The 22,070-nt window shown below is 44.7% G+C and overlaps 1 protein-coding gene across 1 annotated transcript in view; it reads right to left on the bottom strand.

Moving 5' to 3' along the window:
- Positions 1-13,771: 13,771 nt before the first annotated feature.
- Positions 13,772-22,070, bottom strand: part of STXBP4 (syntaxin binding protein 4) — a gene marked incomplete at its 3' end in the record, with an annotated part of 78,331 nt that continues 70,032 nt past the window's right edge. Inside the window, exon 22 of the mRNA XM_082326515.1 lies at positions 13,772-13,883. Within this exon, the coding sequence (XP_082182641.1) occupies positions 13,772-13,883 (112 nt within the window). The remainder of the gene's footprint in view (positions 13,884-22,070) is intronic.

The raw sequence follows: 22,070 nt of genomic DNA, 5'->3' as shown, positions 1-22,070 counted from the left end.
CTAGGAACTTTCAGATGCTCTACTGCAATGTTCTTGCTTCCCAGGAAAGAGCCAAATAAGCTGGCATGCAGCTATTTAATGGTTATCCCATTTGCAGCTACATTTCTTTCCAGGTGGCATCACTATATTCTTAATGGCTGAAAGCACTAACAACGTCAGAGAGGAGCCAGTGACTTGTTTCTGTGTGAAGCAAACATTTTGAATTACAGTTATAGAATCATAGAATCGTCAAGGTTGGAAAAGACCCTTAAGATCATCGAGTCCAACCGTTAACCCAGCACTGCCAAGTCCATCTATACCGTGTCCTCGAGCACCACATCTATCCATTCTTTAAATACCTCCAGGGATGGAGACTCAACCGCTTCCCTGGGCAGCCTGTTCCAATGCTTGACCACCCTTTTGGTGAAGAAGCTTTTCCTAATACCCAACCTAAACCTCCCCTGGCGCAGCTTGAGGCCGTTCCCTCTCGTCCTATCACTCGTGACTAGGGAGAAGAGACCGACCCCCACCTGGCTACAGCCTCCTTTCAGGTAGCTGTAGAGAGCAATAAGGTCTCCCCTCAGCCTCCTCTTCTCCAGGCTAAACAACCCCAGCTCCCTCAGCCGCTCCTCATAAGACTTGTGCTTAAGTCACTGCATTAAGCTCTTGAAGATGTACACAGAGACGTTTCCTCACCGAGTTGATGCGCTCCTAATAACGCGCGATAACGTGCCCAGCCTGGGGAGGCTGCCTGCTGGTCGGTCCTTGGAGCCGTCAGCTGCGCCACGGAGAGGCAGAGCCTGCGGAGCACGGCTTCGCTTTCGGCCTCAGCTGTTCTACACCAGTGCCTCACCCTGAGAGGTGCGCTGCTGACACTGGAAGAAGGGGAGCCGCAGTACAAGCTTGTTGTGCAAACGCGGTACAAATGCAGATTTTACTAGAATACATTCTTTGCAAGGAAGTTAGTATTTATAGCGGTGACATGAGTCACCTTCTTAGATACCATGGATACAGCATTTCATCCGCTAACTCCATTAAGTACAATCAGCTTTCCACAATATTTTGCACTTGCACAACCGAGTGATTGTTTCGCTCCTCGGGACACTCCTTCCTCCCTGTCCTGTCCGGAGCTGGAGCCGACGGGCACAAGTGCCTCTGTGGCCAAGAAGCTTCCATGCAGCGGAAACAAAGCTTCAACTGCTGCAGACTTTCAGACGAGCTTCTTAGAACACTTCTCTGATGCTTTGCTCAGACATCCAGCACTGTTATTTTATCATGAACATTATTGAACTGACTTGTTAACAGTTAGAGGTTTAGGTTGGATACTAGGAAAAATTTCTTCACGGAAAGGGCTGTCAGGCCCTGGCACAGGCTGCCCAGGGGAGCGGTTGAGTCCCCATCCCTGGAGGTATTTGAGATGTGTAGATGTGGCGCTTAGGGACGTGGTTTAGTGGTGGACTTGGCAGTGCTGGGTTAACGGTTGGACTCGATGATCTTAAAGGTCTTTTCCAACCTAAACGATTCTATGATTCTGTGGGTTCCTCCTTGGAAAACCTGTCCCTTCTGCAAGCAGGGCCATATTGTCTCATTACCTGAATGTCCTTGAGCAGCCGGCATTCGACCCAGGCCCCCTGCGACAGTGGAGCGCTGGGCTCTCACAGCGGTCTGCTGCAGGAGCACAGCCTGGTCGTGGGTTTGGGAAATGCATTCGCTGTCGGTCTGGTTACAACCCGTTATATTGGGGGTTTAAGCTGCAGGGCACCTCACGCCTGAGGCCCCAGCTGGGTGGGAAGAGCCGTGCAACAGCACTGAAAGGTGCAGAACTAAATCTGATATTTAGCATACATGTGGTCCAGGAGTTTTCGTCACTGGGAATGATCTTCCATGTGTTATCAGATGGAAAAGTTCAGAACCATTTTTTTTAATACTCTGAAGAATAAGATTTTCTTCTAACTTAAACCTTTACACCTGATCTGCAGTCTTCACCGATCAAGCCCGTTCGGGCCGGGGGTTCACGCGCCGGGCTGGCGCCTAGCGCTCGCCTCCCCGGGCTCTGCCCCCCCGGCGCTCTGTGACCTGGGACAAGTCTGCCTTGCTGTCAGCGTTGTCGCTCTCATTGCTGGTCTGTGTTTCCCGCAGGAGCGGGTAGGAGGGTCTTAGGAGAGTAACATCTGTATCCCAGGTGAATATTTGCAGGAATTAGAGGAATTAGCTGTGTGATTTCATATATAAATAAGGTAACGAGGTTCTGTTATGACACTGACAGATTGCAAGCCTCTTGTACACGACAGCCGGGTACTTGTTTTCAGTAATAAGTCCTGTAGCAGCACATTCTGTTTCTCTGAACCTCGCAGTAATGTCCTCTTGTTGCTCTCGCAAGCCCTGTTAATGAGCCGCTCAGAGGCTGGGAGACGGCGTCTGCTTAGTAACAGAGTCAGGACTGATCTCAGTGATTGCAGATTTCTGCACTTTGCTAGCACAGACAAGCAGGCTAATAATTGCTCATCGTAAGAAATCTGAACGGCCTAGATCCCAGTTAGATTCTGAGGGTTTGATCCTGCCGGGTGCTGAACACTTGTTGAGAGCCGGGCCGTCCTCGGCACGTCGGGGGGTAAAGGCACTCGGCGTGCTGCGGGCCGCGGGACAGGGAACCCGCGCGCGGCACTGTCCTGCAAGGAGACTCCGGGGTTACTCTGCGTTACCGGTGGGCGAGAGTGGCTTGCTTACGAGTTGCACTGAGGTCCTTTGGAAGTCAGTCAAAGGCTTTATTATGCTAAGATTAGTAGCTCATGAGTAATCTCTACTAAAACAATTCCCTCTCACTTGGCTGGTGAAACGTCTCAGGTGCAGTATCTCGCTGCCACACAGACTGGTTTTTAAAATCGAAGACATCTGTGGAAACATCGCATTTCTGGCGTAAGGGTCAGAAACGGGTCCGTCGCGGTCCACGCCGCTGCCTTTTCTGAAGAGGTAACACTGGCTTTATTACACATGTAGGATTTGCTGTCATCTGAAGGTGCTTGTAAATTTTAACAAAAAGTAAAATATGCATGCGTTGATGGGAGAGGGTTTTGTAGCTCTAACACACATTGCAGTTACAGACACAAAACGTTGCGCTTTTGGTTCATTCAGAGCATACGCTCAGCACTCAGAGACACCCTGACGATAAGGCACCAGCACAGACAGCACTAATGAGAGCTTGCAAATCAACTGCGAAAAAAATTAATTTTAAGCTTTCCAGTTGTATAATAGATAACAGGAGATGTGATTTCTTTTCAATATTTATAGCAGTTCCCTTCAAAATTTAAAAAAATCAGCCTGATTTAGCTTTGTTCCAGGCTGTAGGTGCTCCAGGGGAGTCACTTCTCTTCCTGAGCAAGGGGGTGCTGCACACAGAGAACCGAGCACCCCGGCAGCCTGTTCCCGGCCATCCCCGCTCGCTGAGCGAGGCTCTAACAGGACGGCGGCAGCTATTCCGAGCTCCTGCCTCCCCAGGCTCTCTTTGCTTTCATTCAGGCATGGTTTTTCTGCTCCAATAGCGGCCGCTCCCTGTTGCAAGAAAAGATGTCGGCCAGGTTCCCTGCAGCAGAATTTTGCTTTGCTAGAGCCCCGCGTGGAAGCCGTCCATGTTTCCCTGTCCCTTGGTTTTTAAGTACTATTTTATAGCTGTTCATGCGGTCGCCATGAAGACCAGAACAGCCTGGCACCAAGCAAATCCATCGCAATATTACCGCTGGGTTTTTCAAGAGAGGTAAAATTTCACTCTAGCTCTGGATCTTACCAAAGCAGATTAGGTTTAGTGACTTCTCCTTGTGCCCCAGTGCTTGGGCAGTAAGGATAATGTTTGCTTGCCTTGAGAACTACAGAGGAACTCGGCGTTCCCGTGGGTATCATCAGTCTTGTTAGGAGCGCAGGCGAGGCTTCCCTGGAAACGTGGTACCATTTCAAGCGGTGACTCCAGGGAGAAGTCCGCGGGCAGCCTTTTCATCTTCTCTGCACCCCGACTCATGAATAAACATAGGCAGAGAGGGAGCTAGATGAAAAGCAGCTAGGACCCTGGCTGCTGTAGAGCTGCGGGTCTTCCCGGGCATTAGCTACAGTTGGCTCCCCTCTTTCTGGGCTCTCCGGTATTCTAGCAGGTGTCTCCGTGGCTCCCCGAAGGGAGGCAGGGCAGCCCATTGCACCAGCCTGCTCAAGCGGCTCCGACCCATTTTAGGTCACGTTAAGAGCAAATCAGAGGCCACAGGCGGCCTCGGCGGGCGAGCTCTGCTCCCTCTCCTACCTCGGCTCCAGACATCGGCCCGCTCGTGATCTGGCTTCGAGAGGCTTGAATCTATTTGAATCCCACTGTTACCTACAATTTTAACATGTACCCCGCCTCCCCAGATTGTGTGAACGGGCACAGGGCTATCGTGGCTGAGGTTCTTACCCAGAATCTGCGTGTAGATGTGCAATAGTCTTAAAAATCTTGACAGGTTACCTTCCAAGAAAATCTCTTGTTAGGCAGTAGTCACTACTAGCAATTACCATGCCTTTATCTGTAGCTGTCAATGCACTGTAAAAAGTGGCTGTTATTCCTGTTTTATAGAAGAAACAGATGTTCCAGGGATGTCTGAATAGATTTAATACAGAAATTGCATGCCTAAAAGGTGTTCTAGAAAATCCCATCATTATCACATGACTGATTTTATTCAGTGCACCCAGGAATTCAGCAAATCTGCTGCTTGTACTTTCCTTCTCTTATTTGGTTTCAAGCAATAGTTTTGAAGTTTTCATTTTACTCCCCTCTGGGGCAGAGGAGAAGCTGGAATGAGATGATCTATCGTCATTGTCTTTTTAAGGCAAACTTTCAGGTAGGGATTTGTTCGAAACTTCTTGAGGTTTAATTTGGTTTTGTGATCAAGAGGCACAGAAGTCGCATTTGCGAAATCCAATTAGGCTGCGGCCCTGGCAGGGACACGCGACACAAGGCACGTACGTCCAGCTGCCGCCCGGGCCGCCTCTGCTCTCGACACCTCCAGCTCCGGCGGCAGAGCCGTGCTTCTCACCTCAGGTATTTGGGATTGCTGCAAACTCAATTCACCTGCTTGGGAGTTGCAGTCTTTCCCTTGGAGAAACGGTAGAAACCCAGGGAAAAGGGCAGCTGAGAACTGGTTCGCCCCGGGGAGGGCTGGGAGCCGGCTGGGGCGGGAGGAGAGCCGCGGACGGGCGCTGGGCTGGCGTCGGTGCCGGGAAGAACTGCCGAGTGCTGTTAGCGCTAAAAGTGACGGGGGGCTGGGCTGCGGCCTTGCTTTTAACAGGGAATTACGGACGCTTCTGCGGATATCTCTTTCATTTAAGCTTGGAGCTAGAATGGTCAGTACCTTTACAAAGCAAACGTTGGTTTTTTGATTGAGGACTTTCCGCTACAATAAGCTGGAAGTTGCTAGAGCAGGGAGCAGCTTACCTGGTAACAATCCTTCCTCGGGCCCCAGCTCTCGTGCAGCGCGGGTTCGAGGGCGTGATGCTGCACCTGACGGCGTGCCACTGCCTTCCCGGCCAGCGGCAGAGTCCCCCGCCTCGCCCTTCCCATCTGGCTGTAGCGAAAAAGCAGCGGGGTGCCTCTCCCGACGTGGAGAGCAGCGATTGCCCTCGGCCGCACCAGCACCGAGTTGCTGATGGCTGCGGTGCTGCTCCCCTCTCTGGGCGGTGGCCTGCCGGAGGCCTCTGGTAGCCCCCGCTTGTGCCGCAGCAAAACGTCCTTCCCGATGGCTACCACGTTTCCTTGTAAGAGGCAATCTGTATTTTTATGAATGCGGTGAAGTTACCAAGGCCTTTTCCTTCCCTTTCCTGAAGCTGTGTTCACTTGTAAGTAGGTTGTTTTGTGGATAGGTAACAGCCGGGACAAGCAATGGTAACAAAGCTGGGCTGAAACACTGCGGAGCTTTGCACCAACCCAGCTCGGAGCCCAGCAGTAAACCAGGCTTTGCAGTTGCCCTCAGCCAGCCACAGGACTTTCCCGTTAGTGTACATTTACCATTGAGTTGGTTTTTGGCTTTTGTATCATTCACTGCGGGACTCTCAATGGTTATGGGAACACCAGAGCCTATATTACCTCGCTACTTCAGCATCTAAAATCAGAACGGGTTAAGCACAGACATAGAGAGCTTAGGCTGAAGTGACTGGACTACTTTCCCAAAGATGAGCACATGGAGAAATGAGTAAGATGAGATTAATTGCATTTACACATTTTCCTTTAATGATAAAATAATTCCTTTCGGTTGCATCTTTCAAATAGCCAGATAAGAAGACAGCCATACTTCAACACTGTTGGCGTCCTATTTGCTGTTCTTCTTTATTCTTTACAACACTTTTGTATTTAATTTGAAGGAATAATGTGATCTGAGAGTGACAGGCGGCCTTCTTAATGGGCTCGTCTGCTCCTGCTCATGCCATGCCATCGATTGTACGCAGTTGTCTCTGCCTTGGACCGCGTCGCCCCGTGGTGACTCATTACGGCACCTGGCGCCAGGGGCCCCGGCGGCGCGGGCTGGAGATGGTTACTAAATGCAGTTCAGGCCGCTGCCTGGGGACGGGAAGCTTCGCTGTCCCTGGGGAGCTCAGTGCTCTTGGCCTTCTCAGGCCAAGGGGTTGGAAGGGAACGGTGATGCATGACCAGCCTTCGGAGTAAAAATGAAAACACTAGAAGGAACCCCAATGCTTTGCCTTTCCTACGATCCTTTCTCTTTCCCATATCAGTGCTATTATTGTTATATTTTTATTTTAGGCCACAAACATAATTTTATTTCTTTTTCCATATTAATCATATGTTTTAATGAGCTCTTTTCACATACAAGAGCAAAGATTGTTCTGATGATAATAATAATTGGGCCATAGGGAAATACTGACTGCTTAATAGCTAAAGAGCAGGGCACTTAGAAGGAGATTAAGACATTTCTGATTCGTGTGTGGCTTTTGGGGGTCAGGGTGAAATCGTGACTTATCCAAAGCAGTGGCAAAACTACTGATTTTTCATGGTTTGCTTTTAGCCGAGAAGCCTAGCAATCGCACTGGTATTCCCCATAATGGCTGTCCTGAGCAGCTGGATTCTTTCTTGGCAAGACGAGTGACCATTTCAGCAAAAACTCCCTCGTTTGCAGCCCCCCGTGAATAAAAAGGCATCGTGTGGTTGCAGCTCAGTATCTCTGTTCATCGATATCCTTCATAACTTGAAGGAAGAACATAGCTTATGTATGTTTTGGAAAAGACGCTGGACTAAATTCTGTGAGTCCTGAGAGCCAGCGTAACTCCTGAACAGATCGTCGTCCTTTCCGTTGTGCTGAGAACAGCTGAACCTAGACAACAGGCATGCTCTAATGCAAGAAAATATCCTCAGACCGTAGATAACCCTGTACATATTTAAGCTCAGCTAATCCTGGAAGTTGTAAATAAAGACCCTTATCATATACATCAGATCAGACATGGCCTTGTGGCTCCAGGGACAGAATTTGCAGGGGACGCACCAACCTCCCAAGACATAACTGGGAGCAGGAGGGAGAAAGAATTTTTTTTTTTAAATGAGCAGCTTGAACTAGTTTGGATTTGACTCAGATGCTGCACCACGGGGACAAAATCAGTATTGGTTGTTAGATTTCAACTTCCCATCCTAGTATTTGGAAACATGAGGCTCTATCATCTGTAACAGATTTTGGCCCATTCCTTTTTTTTCAAGCATATGACTTCATGATGAATGATACAAAACTCATTGCATCTTTGTGGGAAGAGAATTCAATACTATTATTCTGTAAGAAAATAACTTCTCTTAAAAGAGTGTTACGAAAATATCAACCTATTAAATCCATGGCAACATCAGCCACTGTCTGGGGAAAAAAATCTAGAATGAGCAATGAATAATCAAGCCACCAGAAATACGAACAGCATCTGGATGGCACAACCTGCGAGATGGCTGGTATTTTTAGTATTACACGACAAGAATCCCCAGGGAAAGGCAAAGCTGGTTACAGAGGACAAAGGTTAGGCTTTATTCATTAGTGTTTGATTTTTGGTACGCTATCACTGCAAGCAGTAAAGGGAAAGATTTACTAAGGTATTTAGGTACCTAAACACGCCTAGAGCATTTATAGCAGCGTCTAAGTAGGTTAGGTGCCTAATTCCCATTAACTCCATCAACATCTTTAAGCTGCTGAGCATCTTTGCGAAGCTGGCCCCAGAGCTGCCCGCTGCCTCTGAACTGGCGCGGCTGGGCCGGTTTGCAGCAGCTGGCGCCCAGGCTGACGCTCGGGGGAGCAGGGCCGCGTGGGCGACCCGGGAGGCGCGGCGCCACACGCGGGACCAAAGGCTCCTGAGCTGACCGGAAGGTTTGTCACGGACTTAAGCTAGAGCCATTCGAAAGTCCCTCGCAGCAATATTTGCAAAAAGGTGGTGAATTGTGGTGCTTGGTTTGGAAGAAGCATTAAGGTTTCTGACTCAGGGAGTTTCTGAGCTGAGCGTTAAGAATCCCATCAGTTCCCAAAGAGCCAGGATTTCACAGGCCAAGGGATAACAGCATTGCTGGGCGTCAGGAGGGCCTTTCCCCCTGCTCCCCCTACGTAAGTAAAGTATGTGAGGCTCTGCAGAGGCCTGCACAGAATTGTAGCAAGCCTGATTTGCTTTTTTACCTTCCTTTAAAAGTCGGATTTTGGTAAATTTGAAAAATTTTCTGTTAGAGCTGGAAAACTGGGATTTGTTCTCTCTCTCTCCTTGTCCGACCATTGGGGTTTTGCTTCATTACGTGCCTACAACAGCTCTAGAAAGTAAGCAAGAGCTGATTCAGTACCACGCGTAGCCCAAGTAGACAAAGAGGTGATTCGGGCTGTTGAATGACATGAGGAGTCAGTACTTTCCGTCCCTGAAATCCACACTCTGAAGTACACAGGAGATTTCCACCACCACCAATGTTTTTGAGTACAAAGAGGAAGAGTAGCCTGCACCAGTTATGGTTTTAAAGGGGATGGCATCAAGCAGGGGGCTTTCTAGGCAAAGGCCGAGTAGGATCATCCTTTGAGAGTAACACCACTCGAGGACGTACAGTGAAATTCTCTGTACGGAGCCTGGCTCCGCTGCAAACCCACGTGAGTCCTGAAGGCTCCAAATGAAATTGGTGTCAGAGCAGATTTCGTGCTGTAAGGCTGTGTCCAAGGTCTTCCTTGCTTTGCAGTAAATGTCTGCGTGCAAATAGCAACCGTTGGTTTTTCTCCCCGATTGATCATAAAAATCTATAGAGCCTTTAAGTATTTACTTAGATAATAACGTATCTTCTCTATAGACTTTACTGTAGAAGACTACAGCGCGGCCGTTACGCGGCAGCGCGGCCGTGCGCCGGCCACCACGTGTGCCTGACCACTGGGAATATTTAGTGATGCTTATGGGACGGCCAGCCCAAATACCTACGCGTGCTTATATTTAGCTGGTGGGGTTGACGAAAGGATCATCTAATTTATGGAGACACTGAGTAGTGTTACAAGGAAGTTATTTAGCACCTATGAAGCCGAGTGTCTAATATGCCTGCGTAGGTATTTGCGTTAAGCTATTTGCTTTGATGGGAGAACGTGCCATTTTAAATTTACTGGAATATTTGCAGTATTTGAAGGGCGGTGCGGTGCAAGTATTCAGGTGAAGATTAACACCCGCGTGTAGCAGAACAGTGTTTGTCACAATGTCACCTTTACATGGAAAATAAATAGAGGTACAGGAATCATTTATGGCCCCATGGCCGTTCCCTTATAAAGCTGTAGTTTCATTATTTTAAAGGATATAACGTGCACTTTCATTTCTTTTCCACTTCATTTTCTTTATTCTGGAATAAAAATGAACTGTTGTTGTTTACAGTGTTGCATATTTTGACAACTGCTCTTCACAATTTTTTTTTAAGTTATCCTAGAACCATTTTCTCAATATACACAGTTCAGCTGAATCAAAATAATTTCACCAACTATTTCACAGAAAGGAAGAGATAAGGGGCGATAGAGAGAAATAACCTAGGAAACAAGTATGCCAGCGTACAAAAATAGATGAGAACATTTGGAGATTGTAGGTATGAAAACGTAGTCTCAATAACGGAGAATTTGAACTAGCGGATTATCCGAAGAGGTAGTGCTTACCGGAGAAGCAGCTAGGTCGATGCAGAGATCCGTTTCTAACGTCTTTAATTTCTAGGCAGATTTATAAGAGAGAGGGAGAAATAGCCTCCAAGTTTCTGAAATGTTCTCATCTGTGGGTGGAGGCAGCAAGCAGCGCAGGCAGATCGCCAGCATTGGGTCTCGGTGCCGGCCGGGCACCGCGGGCGGGGGCCGGGGCTCGGTGCCAGCCCCGGGAGGGCAGGCAGGACGCGCACCGCCGTCCGCCGCCAGCTCGGCCACCAGAAGGGCGGCTTCAGATTGCTCCCTGAAGTCTCTGCTCGTGCAGCCTGCCTGATCCACGGGCTCTGTCCCTAAATAGCTTCTCCTATTTGAAACACCCGGCTAGCTGTCACAAAGCCACTAGAAGAATAAATCAAGACTGCGAGGGTCGAGCGGAGAGTCAAACCTCTCTTGGACAGAATTGGAAAACTGGACTCTGTACGCAATCTGGACAGCATGGAGGTATGAACTGAAAGCGCCTGTCATAAAGCATCCAAATGACTACTAAGGCTACAGCAAATATCGCAAGGAATTCAGAACATTATATATCCTCTATGGGTCACGAGTCTGTGCCATTTTCAGAAAAGGGATTTAAATAAAAGTGCTTCTACAGCGTCCAACCCTGGAACTGAAGCACACGCGCTGTGCTCTCTGGGAACACAAAGGAGGCTGCGAAGCACATAGGAGCCACTGGAGCAAAATATGGCTAAAGCATTTATGTGTTATTGCTATGAGAAGTTTTCTGAGAAATATAAGTTACTGTGGCTCTGCTGAGTAAGCTCTTCTTCCTAATCCACACCACCTGTGTAGATTCATGGATAATTTGGTTCTGACCTAGTTAAAAGTACAAAACAAATTTTCCTATTTGCTTATTCAATGTATTCTGACATCTACTTCCAGCAAAGCCTACAAAAAAACACTTTTGTGAGCTGCACTGTGTTCCTCCAGGAGGAGCGTTTGGTGATGTGCTCTGCAGCTCGCAGGCCAAACGCAGTCGATTGCTGCGCTGCCATTCAAAGAAGAGACTTGACTTGGATTTAAAAAAATTGTATATTATTTTTGATTCAAAAGGATCAACAGCTACAGTGTGCCTGACTTGGCACAGATCTGTAATGCTAAGGACAGAGAGTGTGGCATAGGCACCAGAACTGCAAATAAGTCCGGTCTTTACATCGATTCCTCAGGGCACAAGGATTTTTAAATCCCGTGCCACAGCAGACAGACCTCCAAAAATGCAATTGCCCAGCCTCGTTCCTTTGTGTCGGCCACCAGAGGCGAGCTGGAGTGCGGCAGCGTGCCTGAACCTTTCCGGGGATGCCTGCAAGTCCGTAAGTGTGCTGCTCAGAAAAATGCAGATTGCAGCTTACGCCTTCCTCACGCTGCTACAGTCCCGTTCTCCTTCTCACTCTGAAGGGCAGAGAGGGGCTTTTCCCTTGGCATAGACATCAGTGCTTCTGCAAAGTTTCAGGGCCTTCTTTCATTCGTTAGTCAACACCTACCATATGTACGATACACATACACACACATATATAAAGAGCCTCCAGAAAAACGTAGCATAGAATCACATATTTGACAAAGCTGGCATCATATACTGTGCTGTGAAGAATAAGATTTAAAATATTCTGTGCTAAACCCTGTAACCTGGCCCAAAGGGACCAGGGGTGGAGATTGTAATGGCTATGCCTTTAAATGCTGGAACCCGTGATGGGAGCTGCATGTTACGGGAGTCACTATAGCAGGAACCACCTCACCCCCTGGAGGAGAAGCCTTCCGAGAAGCAGCGCAAGTGCAGCAGCGGCCCAGCCCGAGCTGGCTTTGGTGCCCCGTAACTGCACGCAACGCCCCACCTCCCCCGTCCTGAGGGACCGCCGTCACAGATGGAGCCCAAAGTCACGGACTAAATGAACTCGGTGGCCATTTTGTGGCTATTTATGGACATTGTACAGACATCTCACAGGGGTGGCCCATAGACTAAGGGAATGATATCTGTGTATTGTATCCAAGGAGGGGAATGGGGGTGGTGGGTAACGAGAATGTACTGGGTAGTGTGGGCCCTGAGCATGAGGTAAATGGTATGGAATAAGGGGTGGAGAATGTGCTGGTTTTGGCTAGGATAGAGTTAATTTTCTTTACAGTAGCTAGTATGGGGCTACGGTTGGGATTTGTGCGGGAAACAGTGTTGGTAATTCAGGGATGTTTTCGTTACTGCTGAGCAGTGCTTACACAGAGCCAAGGCCTTTTCTGCCCCTCGCCCCAGCCCAGCAGCGAGGAGGCTGGGGGGCACGAGGAGCTGGGAGGGGACACGGCCGGGACAGCTGACCCCAGCTGCCCAAAGGGCTGTCCCACGCCGTATGGCCTCATGCTCAGCACGCAGAGCTGGGGGAAGAAGGAGGAAGGGGGGGACGTTGGGAGTGATGGCGTTTGTCTTCCCAAGTCACCGTTACGTGTGATGGAGCCCTGCTTTCCTGGGGATGGCTGAGCACCTGCCTGCCCATGGGAAGGAGTGCATGAATTCCTTGGTTTGCTTTGCTTGCGACCGCGGCTGTTGCTTTACTTATTAAACTGTCTTTATCTCAACCCACAAGTTTTACCTCTTTTCCCCCCGATTCTCTCCCCCATCCCACTGGGGGGGAGTGAGCCAACGGCTGGGTGGTGTTTAGCTGCCTGCCGGGTTAAACCACGACAGAGGCACAGTGAAACCTCTCCATTAGATTGCACCAGCACCTCCTGTCATTTTCTATATCCTCTTTAAATCATCACCACTGTGTACAAAATAATTTTGTTCTACTTAAAGACCAGCTTTGAGGAGGTGACTGATTTCTGCTGATCCTGGAGGTGGTTTCACAGGTTTCATTGTACTTGAAACTTCACAGCTTCCACTGAAGTATCTGATGCATGTATGTATCAGTTTAGCAGAGTACAAAAGTAGAATAATTTTCATTCTTGCCGCGTATTGTTGACAGACTATGGTGTCCCCTACCAAAACTGTTTCTTTTTAGTTGACAACTTATCAAAGACTCATTTTTCTAAAGCCCAACCACCAATCTTAATAAGTATTTGTTTTAAAAGTCATCAGGGCTCCAATACTTGTAATAAATTGCTAAATTTCTATTAGCGAAACTTATTTGCAAATTTCGTCCATAAAAATCAAAATTTTCAGTAGGTAAAGAAAAGGCATCTACATTACGCTCACTAGCATTGGTCAAAAAAAGGAAAAAGCTCACCTCACATCTTTCAGTCAACCGTTGCCTAGAATTTACCATGTGAAATTACAACCGGTGTCCCAGCCTTAACTCTCACGCTGGCCACAGCTGTGACACTTTCACTTCAGGTCAGTGGAATTATGCCAATAGAGAAGTCACAAAAAGACTGGATCAGGCCTTAAGATAAGACTGATCCCTGCACACCGAACTGGGACAGATTAAGGACTGAAGGGAGGCTTCTGCAGCGCCTGCATCTTTTGTAGCACCCATGAATAAACCCACCTAAAAAATGGCAGAACTTCCTCTGACTTGAAGGGGAGAAACGTCATTGGGTACTATGACATTAGACTAGAAAGTACGTCAATTAAAAAGGGTGCATCTTCTCACTAATGTACTGAAACTAGACAAACTACTTTCTGTCAACAGACGTCCTCAGCTCTTGGACCCGGGAAGCTCTCTTATTCCATCGTCATCATCCTCAGAGCAAAGCAAGCTTAGTGCGCTTGTTACGGGATGGATCCATGACGTTGTCTGTGTCACATGGCTAAAAAGAAACAAGAAAAAAAAAAAAAAAAAAGAGGTTTACCAGTCTCAAAACAAGAAATACCAGATGGAGTCTGGAGTTGTAATGATCGTTACAGCGCTTTCAAATACAGAATTCTCTTTATCTTGCTAACTATGAGCTTTTACAAACAAAATGTGGAGTCTTCTGGGTGCTAGAACCTGGACTGAAGGTCTCAGATCCCAATACGTTAGAGCGAATGCTTTTGTAAGAGACTCCTGATACAGACTGGTGACGTTTCTTGTGAATTAATAGGGCTGTAGACAACTAACCCAGCAACGGAGTACAGCCCAGCCCAGCCAAGTCTTACAAAACGCCAACAAGCTAGCAAGGTATTAACGTTGCCATCATACCAGTTAAAGGCTGAGGCATAGTGGTCAAGAGGAAGTTGATCAAATGTGGAATCACAGAAATACGCTTGGTTTGTTAGAACATGAACTAATATTCTAGCATTGTTAAGCCATTCCTCTTCTTGCAGAAAAAGGTTGATGAATAAATCCAAAAAAGAATGTTCTTTACCTGTCCTCTAGACCAAATTCTGGACATGCTTCCACAGCCTTTACACATGTAATAAAAGGGAGTCAGTACTACTTTTTAAGGCTTAAACCCTACATTTGACACGCAGTCTAAACTGCTTTATAGTTTTTGGTAAGATCCTATATGAATGGAAAGAACCTGATCGAGGCTCGGTAAGGACAGATAAACGGAATGGGCTTACTGTTTGCGGGTGAGAACACTGTACACCTTATGATTGGTGGTATGCATGCTAGCCATACTGTGTGTGGGCAAGACACAGCCTCTTCTCCCTTCTGGAATAATGTGTTCTTGGTAAAGGAAATAGCTTCTTTTCACTTAAAAAAAATCTTGCTAATAAATTCACAGTTTTTATAGTCAAGTCAGTGCAAAGATGAATTTTGTAATGTAAGTTCATTACAAGAACTAGCTGAAAAATATTGTACATGTAATATACACCATAAAAGACAAACAGCTCTTCTCACAACTTCTACCATGCAGTGTACCTAACGCACACGCCTGTACTCACCTTTCAGGTGCACTGGGTTAATTAAATATGAAGTGCCATGATGGAACTACTCTAGATTTACCTTTTCAATTGAGAACTGCTTTTGTCTTTCTGTCTTCAAGAACGCTCTTGAATATCTGATTATGGAAATTGATATGTTGAAGTAGGAATATGAGTCAACGTTCCCCTATGCTGAGTTATGGGCATGGGGATCACTTTTCCAGTCAAACTGTCACGCTATGATCTTACCTTGTATTCACACCTTCCATTTGAGTATACCGAGCTCAGAATAAGTTGGATATGATGAGGACACCAATACTGTTCACCAAGAGGTAAACACGATGCTAATATAAATCACATCTTGAGCTGTGTTAACCTCTCTCTGAACTGGCAATCTATGAATTTAGCCACTACTTCAATTGAAACAACACCCGAGTAAGGACCAAACAAGACAAACACAATGTGGAAGATAAAGGCTGTATCCTCAGTTCTTATCCTTAAAAAAACCCGATAAACCCAAAGACTCCCGTTACATGTAAAAGCAACGCATAAGTGCTTTTTTTGGTCAGAGCAGCACCGGATGGACTCCATTCCTTCACCAGTATATTAGAAAAATGTGCATCACCTTACTGGAGCCATAGAGATCAATTAAAACAGAAGGATAACTGAGCAGAGCAACATGTAGCTACAGAAAATACAACACAGCAGATACTGACTATTCTCAAGTACAGTAATCATTTCATTCTAAGAAATTAAACTATTTTTACTAGGTATAAAAGCAACTTTCCAAAAGTTTGCAATGTTTACCTCTAGGAAGTCAGATGACAGCCAACATGAAGAATATGAGGAGAGTCCTCATACAATGTTTTATGAGAGATTTGTGAATAAAATTCCATTTTAAGAGGAAATCTGTCTAATCAAGGATATCATTCCCATTATTCCACAACATAGGGAAATAGATGTATTCATATTTATAGTCTGAATATATTTATATTTGTAAATATACTATGGAAAATGTCTTTGCTGAATTTTTCTGCAATGTTTTCTATACTGTCAGGAAATGCCATCAATTCTTTTTTTTTTCCAATTAAAAAAATCAGTTATTATGGCTTAATACTGAAGATATCCCTCTAAATTGAAGTCCCAGCATGTGATTTCATTTATCTGCATAACAACACAAAACTCCTTCCAATACCTGTAGAATCATGGGAGCTGAATGAACTGTATTCCATCCATTCCAGCTCTGCCAGTGCAAGATTTATTGCCTACAGTACTATCGGAAGTGTTTATATTGCCTGCTTTTATCAAGCCATTTCTCAGCAATCCATTACTGAATTTAAATAAGAACAAAATTATTTTTAAATTTTATTTTCCCCCATTTGACTTCCTCATGTAGCATGCCTTGACCCGCTGTGTACCTAAATCCTTAGCTCTATTTTCCCATGAGCATGTAGTATCAATCCTGTGAAATGGGAGAAACTGCACAGGAGTAGAAGAGTTATGGGGAAAAGCATTCCCGGGTCTTTGATGTAACCTATTAAAAAATTCTTTGTTAAGTGTTTATTCTTCAGAAGATTTTCCTCCTACATGCTTTAGGACCAGGAGGCAAATGATAGCATGCCTAACTTTCTGCTAACTGCCATAAGAACTTGATTTTGTTCTTATACAAATTAAATGCAAAAATGCTCCAGATCTTTAATAGTGCAGAATTGTGGCATTCCAATCAGGATTACAATTTTCTACATTCAATGACATAACATTGTTTAATCACCGGTAAGAGAGAAGAGCGCTACTTTTCATCCATTTTCAAAATATATGGGGCCAAATTTTGCTCTAATACCAATCTGGAGTAAATGCTTCTGATTTGAACCCGGTTCTTTTAAACTTGCACTAGACTTTACCCCATGAACACTTCTAGTAGGACAGTTTTGTTTAAACCCTCTGCCAAAATCCTTACTAGGAAAAGAACTCTTTATAAATAAACACTAAGTCCAGATACCATGTCTCACCTTGTAGACAGACGCACACAATACGTACAGATTATTTAGGTACAGAATAAATGTATAAACCCCTCTACTATTTATTTTTAGCTCTCCAAAAGTGCTGTGGCTAAAGAGCTTTGACATAATCAGTCCGAAGAGATAATCCCAGATTTACTGGTTTGCAGAACATTCTTGTATTAGAAATACATCTCCCCGATTTGTGTGTTAGGGCCAGCAATAAAAGTGAGAGGGAATTCACATCTACCCCTAGGTTTTGCTTAATTGATGAAACTGCTTTGAATATTACAGGCACATTTTGAAAGCCAGCATTACAAATTCTAAATGTAAAACATTTTCCATTTGCAAATGTTCTTGTTCAAAAGATTCATTTCACATTTGCAGAGCAATTAACAATATTTAAAGATTTTTAGGTTTTCAAACAAGTCCTCGCTATCGGAGGGTAGCCAAATTTATTGTTAGAAAACAGAAACATTTGATCTGGAAATATGTCAGTAGCTTATTCTGTCTTCTTAACATCAGTAAATTGCAGGACAAATTTTAGAGCTTGGAAAAACAAAACATGAGAACACAGGGATTTTGTTGGCAAAGAAACGGTAGCGAATTATTTAAAATACCATTATAATTACTCTCCTTATGGCACTTACTTATTTGCATGGAAAATGATTTATTTTAAAATGAGAACTTAAGACAATCTTTTAAGAAAAGAATAATTCAAAGGAAAAAACGTCTGCCTCTTTGTTAGATTTTGAGCATTATCAAGACATGCTTTTTACCTTAAATTGTATTCTCCAACTAGGGCCAAGCTTGGGGCCTAACAGGGAATCATGAGGAGTCGTGCAGACAGCACGACTGCTGTGGGTCACTGTGCAGGCTGCTGAGCTGCGAAGCACTCATGCGGTGTTCTTTGTGAAATTGTGAAATGTGTTCTTTGAAATTGTGGTTTGTTTCTTTTTTTCTCCCCTTTTGACATGGGACCACATCCGTAACACCTGGCTGAATTTTTCCAGTGCACCAGGGTTACTTAGCTGTAAAAGGAGCAATCTAGTGCAAGACCCATTTGTTTGAGATCTGTTCAGGAGGCAAGATGCAGCCTTAAACAATTAATCAGCCAAACTCTCATAATGAGCATTATTCATTAGGGGCCAAATAGAATTTAGTTGTATCTGAACTTGGAAAGACAAATTCTGGCCTCATATGAACCCTGTGCTGCTCTACCAAATTGAGCAGCACTGAAGAAGATGAAAGTGAAAGGACAACTCTGCTCCTGTGAAACAACACAAAACCCAGGGTAGCTATTTTCCTCCCTGAAAGAACGTACCCAATAACCGGATCCATTTAAGCCATACTATTACTTTTGTTAAACTTTTAACCTTTCTTATCTTACATTTTGATTTCCCAAACTTCACTAGCCCTTTGAAATGCAATAATGCTCAGCTAAAGAGTACTGATGCTTGATGGAGCTTTTACTGATCTGTGCACAACTGAAATTTTTTGCAAAGCCACTGCTGCAGCGCAGTACTGCTGACAACCACAAGGTCGAGACATAGGAAACTGCACGCTCTGAAAGCTTCAACCTTTAGTTGTTATTGAAATAATCATTAAAAAATGCAGCAAATAGCACTGCTAGATGTAGGTGCAATGGGTTGGGAGGGGACATGCTCTGTACTACCCAGAAATATATTTCATATTGGGCTTTTTAGTTTTTAGACTTACATGCATATCGCAGTGGGAAGTTCTGAAGTTACTGTGAAGGGAGTATATGCCATCTGCTAGACAACTAGCTGTACGGGGGACTACGCGGTCCTGTGTTACTCACTAGTATGCAGCCCCCATGCAGTGGTGGTTTGGAGGCTAACGAGGGCCAGAGCAACAGGAACATAAAGAACAAAGCCACTGAATGAAGATCTTGAAACTTAATCCTTCATCTAGAGGTTATATCATCTTCCCTGCTTGCTCTTGCACAGAATCTGTCTGTCTAGCTCTTTGCTGGTCTACGCACAGTTTTGCAAGATTTAATTACTGCTTTTGTCTTTCATTGCTGGGCCTTTCTGTTTCTGTTCCCCTTGTGCTTGGAATAGCCTGTTGCTTTGCAAGGACACCTTTTTCTCTTTAAAAGCCGCTGTCCCAAATCTTGCACCTTTAAGAAGGTACCCAGCTCTTTCATCCCTATTTTACTCACTTCTCTAACTTGCTAATGCAAGTCTCTTGGGCCATGGTCAACGTTGCTTATGCATCTTCTGAAACACTGCACAATAAAAAAATGTACCGTCCAAAATAGACCCTGTACAAACGTGGAGTAGTCCTAGCTTGCACCAGGCACCTTGAAGACCTTCACGTCTTGGAAGGGTGAGACAGAGTCACCCTTCCTCATGCCAGCAAGTGGCAATGGAGTATCTAAGGGAGTACCAGGGAGCTGCCACTCCTGCAGCCAGACCATAGGGTCATGCTAACCACAGACATTTTAGTTATCGCCCAGCCCCCTCCCATGACTGTGGGGTTTAGATAAATACTATACAGTGAGATTTGGTACACAGAATGGTCTAAATGCTGGAAGTGTGCGAATTCTGTTGCCCTCAAATCTCTACCTGATGGTATTTCTAAATCCCTTTACAATCTGCACAAGTAGACTGATGTGTAGTCACTGGTGCCGCACCTGACACGTTTTGTGAATGCGTTCCTAAGTTTATTTAGGATTGTATGATTTTTCGGAGCAGAGCTATTTCTCAGCTTTCAAGAGCCAGTGCTTTTAACACTTTGCTGTTGTTCCTTATGAATTTAAACTTGTTATTAATTTTTTGTTTCTCCAACGCCAATGTTTATCATGAAATAAGCTCTGAGAGGCAGCACACGCCTGCAGACCCAGCCATGATATCGGTCATGTTTGGTATCCCCTTGGAAAATGCCAGTGGTTGGAAAGCAAAGGTTAACTGCTGTAAGGGGATACCAAGGCAAGCAACTGAAAACTCTTGCCATTTTCAAGAGCAAATTCTGGGAGGATCTGCAAGGAATAACTTACACTGAACTGTAACTAAAGGATTTTAATTTAGTAGATGAGCAATTAGAACAAAATAAAACAACTGAGTGACGTTGATGCAAGTATAATCAATCAATTCTGAGAGCATCTGGGGCAGACAGTTTCCAGACGTGGAACCTATAGGCAGTTTGGGAAGGGTTTTTGTATTGTATTTATCAAAATCAGATTATTTGAAATGAAATGTTCTTTTTTCTTTCCCCTTTTTGTTAAAATTGGTTTAAGACTAGACGCTCTTTCAAGACAACGTTTCAAAAGGAACATAGGGCATATCCTAGTACCCCAGGAGATGCTGGGCAGGTCCTGGAAGATGGCAGTGACCTTAACGTTTATTGGCTGTAATAAGATTGAGAGCATGTGTCACCTCATGGAACTGTGTCCTAAGGCGACATAAATGTTTCTTGTCTTTCCCTCAGGGATCGCAGATTTTGCTTGAGTATTAATTAAAGATTGAGGGATATAAAGTGAAACCCCAGAAGACACTCTTGCTATTTATTCCTTGATTAAACCGATTAAACACTTGTCTACTAAGAAAAATCTGTGAGCAATTTCAGAAGGCAGTTATCACTAGGAAGAAGATTTATATAGCCAAATCGTGTGCTATATCCTTAAAAATTGTCAACAATAAACAAATGGTCCAATCTAAAACAAAACCAGTAATAACAGTAGGATCTGAGCCAAGGCTGAGTAAGCCCAAAGGTTTGAGTGACAGGATATGCAAACTTTTCAGTTTTAAAGCACTACCTGAAATCTGTCTCAGCCCAGTATTAGCCAACTGCTATTACAGTGCTGTTTTAATATATGCAGTTACTCATAATCCTGTGTCTCTAAGTGAACATCATAAAAATTCTGGTGCAGTTTCTTTGCAAATGCATCAGAACATAAAGATCAGCAGTGTTAGTTTTGTGAAGAATTGTGCAACCAGTTTGCTCCCTTTATATCAGTCCTGTCTTATCCGCACAGGCCTGCTACCTTGGTAAGACCAATGTTGCAGACTTAGGCCAAGATCACGTAAGTTTTTTTCTACCACAGCCTGGAGCATGCTCAAGGCTTATGTTGAAACTACATGTGTACTAAAGGGAACAGAAGCCTAAGCGATGGCTTAGGCCCATGCTTCAGATGAAACACATACTGAGAAAACCTTGCTCTGCGTTGTTCTGCTTCTGATGGCTCTCCCAAGCCCCAGGGAGCTCTCAGAACCGATGGTGTACATGACTTATTCCACAAGTGCCAAATCCTGCCCTAGCAGGAAAATTTAGTAGGAGTCTGAACTTTCACATTTCCATTCCTACTCATAGAAGTAACTAGATAGGCAAGAATTACACCTTTGATCACATTGGTGTAAGAGTAAAATTACCCAGCAGAGGTAGCAAAAATCAGCACACTGATTTCAGTAGGATTTGTAGGTCTAGAGCAAAAAATAATTTCAGCTTCATGTATTTTCTCACAGAAGAAATGTTAACAGCTGCCTTACATGATAGGCCAGAACCTGGACAGAGCGTGCAGTTATCTGTGGAAGCTGAAAGAATGTTTCTCCATTTTGGTTCTTGCTATTAAAAAACAAACAACCTCTCAGGAAAAAAAATTGCCCAACCAAAAGCAGCTTAACATTCTTGTATTACAAGCTCATGTTATCATAAAATCCAGTGCCAAGTTTCCTAGTTTTACATCTGAGTTTATTTTCCTTATAGTCATGCAAAATTATTTCAGTGAAAAATCAGAGAAACTGAATTCCCTACAACCCAAGTACCTGGCAATAAACCATTTCTAAACCTTAGAAATTATTTTCAATTTTCATCTTATCCTGGCTATCTGTAAGTCTTCAGGAATTTTTAGTTAGCAAAATATCTTACACTAAATCATTGCTGTGTCTTTTTATAAGAAGTCTTTCTTCATTCAACAGTGACGGTGAACAAAGAACAACCAAGGGGCACGATTTTCAAAGAGGACTGTTACTTCTGGATATATTTATTCCTAGTGACCAACTTGAGACACAGCAAAGAGTCGTGTACTTCAGATGGCAGGCACTAACACTTTGTGAAAATAAAAGTTCTCTGAGTTGTCTCAAGTTGGTTATCCAAAAATCAAAGAGAAAAAGGTCAGGATTACCCAAA

Source organism: Platalea leucorodia, assembly GCF_965183815.1.
Source record: "Platalea leucorodia genome assembly, chromosome: 14".
In the NCBI taxonomy this organism is placed as follows: domain Eukaryota; kingdom Metazoa; phylum Chordata; class Aves; order Pelecaniformes; family Threskiornithidae; genus Platalea; species Platalea leucorodia.
Note: the sequence above shows the minus strand (reverse complement) of the source record. Positions and strands in the feature narration are given on the sequence as shown.